Consider the following 9,541-nt stretch of genomic DNA (forward strand, 5'->3'; position numbering starts at 1 on the left):
AACGCTTGTGCATCTCAGGATCCTTAGATCAGTTATTGAAGCGCTGATTGTCTAAAGTGGTGGTTGTAAATTTGATTATCATTGGCTTTTTGCTGCAGTTTCTGTATTCTTGATGCCTTCATCAGTAAAGTAAAGGACTTTTTTCTACATAATTTTGTGATGGCATTAATAGGATGATGTCGTTTCCTCCACAGGAGGGAACTGACCTGATTAACCATTGCATTCCTGTTTGTACTCCCTGGACGCCCCGTTGGCTAATAAAAGCTAACAGTCAGTTCGCAAACTGGGCAATGACAAAGAAGTATGCGTATCAGGTGATTATGGATTCAGTGGTTGTGCCAGGGGGCCCGAGTCAAGTCCTGAGGTGCATAGCAACTCTGAGCAGGTTGATTAGCATATACAATCCGATAATTGATTGGAGAGAGCCAAAGGTATTTATTTTTTAATGAATGGTGATTGGTCTATAGTTAACGTCAGATATGAAAAACAGCCAATTGAAACTGGGAGAAATGCTGTAGAGATTCATAGTAAGTAAAGACTACCTCTGATCAGAGCTCATTCGCCAGCATAAGGTTGTATGTGACAACATACTTTACAGTGTGCATTATTTACTCTTGGACAACGTACCATGTATTCACTGCATACTTTAATTATAATCACGGCCATGTTGCCTGGTGAGTCTGAACTGAAACGCTCATCATGTGTTTTTTTTTTTGTTTTTCTTCATTATTAGCACTTATTTTTGATATATTGTAACCGTTTGTTACAGGAACGACTGGCCAGGATTCAGTTTCACAAGATCCTCTTCAATTGCAAGTTCAAGAAGGACAGACCATAAAGTTGAATTGCACGTACACGACAAACTATGGTGCACCAACCCTCTTCTGGTACATCCAGTATCCCCGGGAATCTCTGGAATATTTACTGAGGAGATTCGCTGAGGAAAAGGGAGATACGTCTTCAAAGTTTTCTGATCGGTTTTCTGCCTTTTTGGAAAAAGATAAGAAAACAGTTCCATTAAGCATCGCTGGAGTTCGTGTCTCTGACTCAGCAATGTATTACTGTGCACTGCTGCCCACATTGTTACAGAAATACACTCAGCCCTTACAAAAACAAACAAGAGACTCTTAGCACCAGAAACTCGCTGAGTCAAATCTATGATCTCTTTCTTGAAATGTTAGTATCGTCAAAATGTAGTAAGGCGAGAGTTTTCCAAAGTCTCTTTCAGTGTCTTAATCCATATTCTTCTCTACAATGACTTGCGCGATATTTATGGTTCAAATGCTCTGTTGTATGTAATACGGAGAGAAAGTGAGGACTGCAGATACTGGAGATCAGAGCTGAAAATGTGTTGCTGGAAAAACGCAGCAGGTCAGGCAGCATCCAAGGAACAGGAGAATCGACGTTTCGGGCATAAGCCCTTCTTCAGGAACATTCTTCATTCCTGAAGAAGGGCTTTTGCCAGAAACGTCGATTCTCCTGTTCCTTGGATGCTGCCTGACCTTCTGTGCTTTTCCAGCAACACATTTTCAGCTCTGTATGTAATACGGGACTAGCAATCTTCCATTTTCCATTGCTTCCTGTATCACAATTTATGCTCTTAGTTTGGTAACATTGATTATAGTCATCCTAATAATGTCATTTCATTTCTAAAATTCTACAGGCGTTAACGATGCAGACCTGTCTCACAGGAAATAGTTACAGTGATACAGATTGAAGGAGATTCGGTGATCATTCATTTCAGATATTCTATTATTACCTTGTAATTGTACCGTCAGGACCCGGGTCAATCTTTGATGTTTTTAATCTACATCCGTAAATACAAAGACATCATAAGACCAAGTGATGTTGGCACTCGATTTTCTGCATCTCTGGCCTCTACAAAAAGCGCGGGGAGGTTTCACGATTCGTGAGCTGCTGTTGTCCGAGAACAGGGCGTATTGCACACACCAGAGGAGGACTCATGCCAAAACATTGAACTGATGTAACAACGTGAAATTTATAAGTGGTAGAATCTATACTAACATTTGCTACCTAAATTCAAACCACAATTTAAATCATTCAAAATAATTAATAAATCTATAGCTGTTGGTGAAGCATTGGAAAAGGTTTCTTCCCTTCAATAATATTGTGTACATTATGAGCAAAATACATGATTAGAAAATGCATGCTGCCGTGAAAATTCATCGTTGCAATAGAATCACTGTCGAATATAGTTAACAATATCTGCTCAGAAAGGAGGGGCACAGAGCATGAAGCAACAGCAACGTGGAGTAAAATGTCAACAAAACCTGAACTTACTTGAGTGTGGTGTGTCTACATATCCTAAAGCAATTTTATCAATTATTCCATCAAGTTTTCAATTCGGCTCTTCTCCTTTGCTCTGATTTCTGCTCATCCACTAATCATTCTCGGAACTTGGACATTATTATCCTGTGTTGTAGGCTAGCGAGTTCTGAGAAGATTTGTAGCTCAGTCTGAGGTTCTGGATGTAAGTTTGCTCACTGAGCTGAATGGTTCATTTTCAGATGTTTCATCAGCATACTAGGAAACATCACCAGTGAGCCTCCAGACGAAGTGTTATAGGTTATTAATGTATTGTTCTTTGTTCATTAGCCTTTCATTCTGTCTTGATAAGAATCTCATTGCTTCCGAGAATATTTTAGGTGCTTAGTATTAATATGTGTAAATGTCTTTTACTTTGAGAGATTCACCATCCGTTTATTACAATTATGGGAACTTAACTGGGCCGACTTCAGTATTCATTATACACTGATACTTCAATTGAACACGACTTGCTCCTTTGCAGTGAGTTTGTTCTGAAATCGACGCATTGAAACACGTCTTGTTTCTGACCACTTGAAACAATCGCTTTCTTCATGTCAGTAATTCTCCGTGGTTCCCAAAAATATACCAAACAACTGAACGAATTGAAATTTGTGTGGATTAGGTTGTGAAATTTCTCTCACACAAATCTATTGAGCTGTGAGCGACTGACCCATTGTTATATATAGCCGTAAACAGGCTGAAGCTGTGTCCCAGAAACCTGTGACAGTGCCTGTATAAGGCTTTCACTCGTGGTCATCACTGTGAGATTCATTGCACAGTAACAGACTGCGATGTCAGACACAACCAGCTTCGAGATTGTCAATCGATACACCTTATCTGATTGATAGACGTATCAGAACACCAGCTGTGAAGTAAATCCACCTTCAACTCAACATCTCCCAACATGTACCTTCAGACTGTGAACTCGGTCTGCCTATGTACTGAAGGCACCTGTTTCGGTGCAGTTAAATCATCATCTTTTCATTCTGTCTCTGGCCGTGAGAGCTGCGCTAAGGAACAGCCGCTGAATGGTTCATATCTGAACACAAGATTAAAGAAAGCGGGGGTAATTGATTGAATGTTCAGTTCACTGAGCTAACGGTAAAAAATAAAATCACAGACTTTGTGACATGGAAGTAGCAGGAAATTAAATATTAAAAAATAAGGCTGGCTATTGGAAACTTCAGTTCAGAAGAAGGGTCAATGGACACAAAACTGTTTTAATTCTGCTTTATCTCTGAGATGCTACCAGACCTATGGAACGTTCCCAACAATTTCTGTTTGCATCATTTAACTGACTTCAGAAAATAAGTGGCCTTTCTCCATATTAGCAATCCACTCGAGAATCCATTACCTCCTCACGCGAATTTCAAGTGCATGTACTCATTTCCAAATCTTCTTCGTCGATTCAGCTGACTTCATCGTCATGAATCATTGAATCCAGTGCAACCACACATTGAGTCAGTTGAGGTCCATCTTCTGAAACAGAAACGGATTTCCGTTTATATTTGCTGATGGGTCGTTCTGTGGACTCTAATATTTAAGTCTCATTGTTTAGCCATCGTCCCGAATCTAGGACATTCGCTCAAGGCTTTCCAAACAATAAAGCTTAATTAGTGTAATTATCTCTATCAGTCTTACATTTTCTCGAGAAAAATTAAAAAAAATCAGTTTCAATGGAGTGCCCAGGATTATCAGAGTGATTATTTTTATGTGTTTTACATCCTGTTTTTTTTTTGGCAAGAATTTGAGCAAATCGGCTCACAACAGCGCAGCGGTAATGCAAACAGATTCCAATGCTTATTGAAATAATTAGTGTAATTATCTCTGTCAGTCTTACATTTTCTCGAGAAGAATAAAAAAAAAATCAGTTTCAATGGAATGCCCAGGATTATCAGTGTGATTATTTTTATGTGTTTTACATCCTGTTCTTTTTTTTTGGCAAGAATTTGAGCAAATCGGCTCACAACAGCGCAGCGGTAATGCAAACAGATTCCAATGCTTATTGAAAGTATACTGGTTATATTTACACTTACAAAGACAAATATTGAACACTTTCTATGGATTTAAAGCTTCTTAACAATAGTTAACATCAACAAGATAACCATGAAAACAGGATCTGCATCGTCACTGCTCTGGTTAATGAGAGTTTCTTTCTGTTTCAGAAATTGGCCGAATACCGGGAGAGGTAAAAAGAAAATAAAAACTGCTTCGAGCATTGGCGATTACATTCGGCACAGATCAGCTTCTCTCTGTATCGAGATTTTACAGCACGGAAAAAAAAGCTCTTCGATTATTTGTGTCAGTGCTGATCATCAAAAATCCACCTACTGTAGGGGCAAATTCCCAGCTTATGTCGCATAGTAGTCTTGAGTTTGCCGGCAGCTGAGGAGCACTCTCGCTGTGCATGAACTAGACAGTGGGGAGGTAGGGAACAAATTGAGCATTCGCAGTGATCATCAATTCCGTGGGAAAGGTTTGCTTCCCCTTCTTTTGCAATTCTGGGTTCAGCGGCTGTCACTGGAGAATTTGAATTTATTTCTTATTATTTGTGCAAGCAATCTTCCTGTTTATCGCCACCAGCAACGAAAACTAGGACATAAAATCCATAAAATGTGGAATAAATCGTGCCAGGAATATAATATCACTAAGTCTGACATTGAGCTACACTTTGAAAGTCAATGTCCTATACTCGTTCTGTAAAGTATAGCTACTGTCTCAGTGAAAAGAGAGGCAACTTCTGATATTTAATACGATGGGCACTACCCCGCAGATGAGGTGTAATATTCAGAATGAGGGTCTTTATTAGTAACCTACACCTGTGTGGAAACTAAACTGATACTATTGGCATTATCAGTAAAACTGGTTAATGTTCAGGGAAAGATTTTGGGCTTTTAGGACCGTATTCCCTGACGGAAATGTAGACTTCATGTACCAGCAAACAGCAATGCTTCCTGCCATTAGCTGAAAGAGCTTTTTGTGTTCAACTGAAATCCGAAAGAGTTGAATAAACTATTTAAATGAACAGTTGAAACTTCAGCGTGCACATGGCTATGGGTCACGTGCTGGAAACGATCAACATTTGATAATTGGCACTGACAGAATGTGCCAATGGGGCTACTCCTGCTGCAAAAAAAGATGCAGTGAGTCTCTATCATTTTTCAATTAATAAAAAAGGCTAAAAGGATTATCAACAACACATGTTTGTGCACGCCTTCCTTCATATTCCACTGCTAAGCTTCATTTCTCTCACTGCGATGTCTTCTGTTTGATTCTCGTTCAGAGAATGTGGATTTATCGTACATGTATGAACTCTTGACATGAAATGAATTCCTGACATTTAAAACAGCAAATAGAGCAGCTATATTAGCATCAATGACAGCTTCATATTGGAGATGAAAGATAATCGGAGGAAGAACCAACATACTTTGTTTCAGTCTCTCTGCCACAGCACCACAAAACTTACCCTCCTTCGTGAAGCATGCCATTATTTGAAAATTGTCAGGTTGGATGTGGTAATCTATGTTCCCCTCCTGGAACAGCCCTGGAACTAACTTTTTTATTTTGGAATACAGCTTTCACATTTAAGAGAGAGAGAGAGAGAGAGAGAGAGAGAGAGAGAGAGAGAGAGAGAGAGAGAGAGATGAGGATGAATTTGTTCACCCTGACAATTGTGAAACTGTGGAATTTGTAACAGAAGAGGGATGCCATGCTTGGGTGATTAAATGCATTCAGTCCTGAAATAGACAGATTTTTAAATCAATAAGGCTATACAGGGTGAAGGGAAATGACATGTAAGTGCAGTTAATGATTACCAGATCTGAGTATTCAATAGCAGAGAAAGTATGATAGCAGAATGGCTATTAAAGTGCATAGCCTTCAAATGAGGCTGCAACATTATCCTGATTAATATTTTCCAAATTATAAATGAATGTGGGCACTTGGGCCAGTGAACCCTGAGGAGACATAAAAGGGTAACACATGAGAGCAAATCATTGCAGGTGACTTTTTTGGCATGATCTGTGTTTCTGGGCAAAAAGGGGAAAGTGATCTTGAGACCCCCATATTGATCCTGGTTCCACGAGGCCACCAGTCATAAGTTCACAAATCGCCATTGCCATCCCAAACCCTGACACCCTTCCATTCTTATTTTCACCCGATTCCACATTATGCAATCGCAGCTCATAGCTGATGTAGAACTGTGGCATGCAATTAAGAGATTCACTGATCCAAGACAGAATTATGTTTCTAAAGATTAGACGACTCTTTATAGTCATTATGCTACATGTTGGGGCGGGATGGTGACTCAGAGATAGGTGCTGCTGCCTCACAGCACAAGTCTTCGATCAGAATCAAAAGGAGATTTGCCATGTGCGCAGGGGACGTGGCTGTGGTGAAAAATCAACAATTTTCCACGGTCTTGCCAAAGGAGGAGGCTGCTGCCATGGTGACAAAGGAGAAAATTGTCAGCAAAACAGAACAAATTTACAAACACTGAAGAACGTAACAGAGTTTAGGATAAGGCAAATAAGGTAATTCGACAGAGTTTGAAGGCAGCAGGACTACAGAATTCGGGGCACTGGCCATCAGCTTTCTGTCTACCCTGGATTCAGGGAAGGTGCCAGTTTACTGGATATATTAGCTCAGCTTCCCTCTCCACGCATGGAACCAGACCACCTCAGTTTCTGCAGCACCATTCCATTTTCATTTCTGCAAATTTGTTTCCTTTATCATAGTCATAACGTACTCTGTTGTGTGTTAGCTGTAAGTATTTGCCTGAGAGTGTTGTGCAGAGTGCTTGACATCTTTGCAGCAGTCTGTGTGCCATGGTAGAGAAGTACATGACTCTGTCAGAGAAAAGTACTCCATCAATATTTCAAGCAAGCGTTTTGCTTGCTTTATACAAATGGACAGAGTGACTTCTTGGAAACAATGAAATTTGTCTTCATTCGCAGTGCTATGTACCTTCAGTAAACGTTTCTCAGCTTTACAGGGACAACAGCATATTACAGAACAGGTTTAGATTCGAGTGCGTAATCGAGTAAAGGCTGTTCAGTTATTACTCTTTCCCGCCCACGAAACAATAAGTCAAATGAATTTTGCCACAATGAATCTTCAGCGATCGTTCCTGTAATGCCTATAGATATGCTTTCCAAAGTGTGGTAATTACTGAAATCCATGAATATTTACTAACTAACTTAAAGCAGACACCACAGGCTAAAACTCTAATTGAGAAAAGTAAAATACACGGCAGTGAGGACTTGCAACTAATCTTGGGATTAAATACAGTATTTGATAGATTGACCAGACACAAACCAGAATCCACCAGCAGCCGTGTGAAAAGCATACAGGGATTTCACTAACATGGGATTGAAAGTTAATTCATAAATATTTAGATTACTTACAGCGTGGAAACAGGCCCTTCGGCCCAACAAATCCACACCGATCCGCCGAAGCACAACCCACCCATTCCCCTACATTTACCCCTTTATCTAACTCTATGGGCAATTTAGCATGGCCAACTCACCTGACCTGCACGTCTTTGGACTGTGGGAGGAAACCGGAGCACCCGTAGGAAACCCACGCAGACACGGGGAGAATGTGCAAACTCCACACAGTCAGTCGCCTGAGACGGGAATTGAACCCGGGCCTCTGGTTAGTAAATATTGTTTCTGTGCATTTTAACCAAATGAAAACATCACGATAAATAACCAGGTCAACGACACTTTCAATATAAATTTGATATTTTCAGAAAGGCAATGTCAAGCAGACACAGGTTTGAAGGTGAGGACATGAAAGGGTTAATGAATTCTGAGACAGAGAAAGGGGTTTGGGAGGATGGAAAGCAAGTATGGAAGATAGATTTATTAATTCCAGAACTACCATAAGCATTTACAGTTAAAAGTTTGACCAAGATCAATAACTAAGAACATGAAGCATCTAATCGACCACTACACAGTGAATAAGGAGAGAGAGAAGAGAGAGAGAGAGAGAGAGAGAGAGAGACTCCAACCCTTTTTAGTTGTGATTTCAACATGCCCCTGTTTTGAGACAGCCAATCCGTGAGTATGACATTGATGATGTCACGTGTCAACATCCCATAATAGGCTGGTTATTGTGAATCCCGTCCATCAGTCTCTCTGTACGAAGAGAATATAACGTTTAACTCTCTGCTCTCCAGTTGCCATCATTGAAAGTCTTAACATTGACAGCCGGTCTTGGACTCGAACCATTGCCTGGTTGTTCGACTTCGAGGGAGGTTTCGTCAGCATGAACAGAAAGTTTTGCAATCATGTATTCTCAGTTGGAGCTCTGATGATATTCATAGTCTGTAAGTTTATTTTTATAATCAGACTCCTGGCTTTACCAACTCTTCAACATCATGTCTTGTTGGAATGATATTTCTTTTCTTTCAGCTGTTCAGTCTGAGGATCAGAGCTCAGAGTCTGATCAGATGTTAACTCTGGAAGGGGAAAGAGTTGAACTGCATTGTCGAATGTCCATTGGTACAGGCGAAACTGTAGCCTGGTACAGACAAACCCTTTCAGGGATTCCGACATTTATCGACTCACTATACGAGGGTAATAAGACAAGTGGACATTACACGCTGTCAATCGACCGACTGAAGAACTCCTACATCATGTCTATGGAAGACACCATGTTCAATGACGCCGGAATGTATTACTGTGCGAAACAGACACTGTGAGTGAATGTTTGGAACCGCCTGTACAATATCTTGGCGAAGACTTCCCTCTGCGATCTGAATGAACCTTCTCCGTATGGCAAGTTTTACAAATCATAGTGAGATTAACAAGGTTTACTTTTGATACTCAAACTTATATCCGGACTAAGCAACAAAGTCTTTCTAACTATTACTACTGGTAAAGTGAGTGCACAAATTAAGTCCGATATTTTTTGTTGCAGTGCTCTACAGAAAAAGTAGAGATCAGAAAACCAACGACGGTTGCCTTTCACATGACTAGATAGATAAATAGATAGATAGGTAGATTCCACCTGTATTAAAAGAGATTTAATTCAATTATTCTTGTATAAACAACTATGCTGATTTTATTAAATTTTGTCAGATTTTGCAGCTGTATCTTGTCATTAAGGTTACATCAGATGTCAATTTATGAAGGAAATTTCGAGCAGTACGTTTCAGCACAACACTACTTTTGCCTCGAAGAACTTTACATTCTTATCCAGGCATTTC

The 9,541-nt window shown here is 40.0% G+C and overlaps 2 gene segments (V, D, J or C); both read left to right on the forward strand.

The window, feature by feature from the left end:
• Positions 1–578: 578 nt before the first annotated feature.
• On the forward strand, positions 579–7,064 carry LOC122543710. The segment is given in 3 exon segments: positions 579–674; positions 770–1,130; positions 6,971–7,064. Coding segments are annotated over 3 exon segments (501 nt in total).
• Positions 7,065–8,501: 1,437 nt separating this feature from the next.
• On the forward strand, positions 8,502–9,034 carry LOC122543711. The segment is given in 2 exon segments: positions 8,502–8,659; positions 8,745–9,034. Coding segments are annotated over 2 exon segments (351 nt in total).
• The last annotated feature ends 507 nt before the right edge of the window (positions 9,035–9,541 follow it).

The sequence above is a fragment of the Chiloscyllium plagiosum genome, chromosome 44 (genome assembly GCF_004010195.1).
Source record: "Chiloscyllium plagiosum isolate BGI_BamShark_2017 chromosome 44, ASM401019v2, whole genome shotgun sequence".
Taxonomy (NCBI): domain Eukaryota; kingdom Metazoa; phylum Chordata; class Chondrichthyes; order Orectolobiformes; family Hemiscylliidae; genus Chiloscyllium; species Chiloscyllium plagiosum.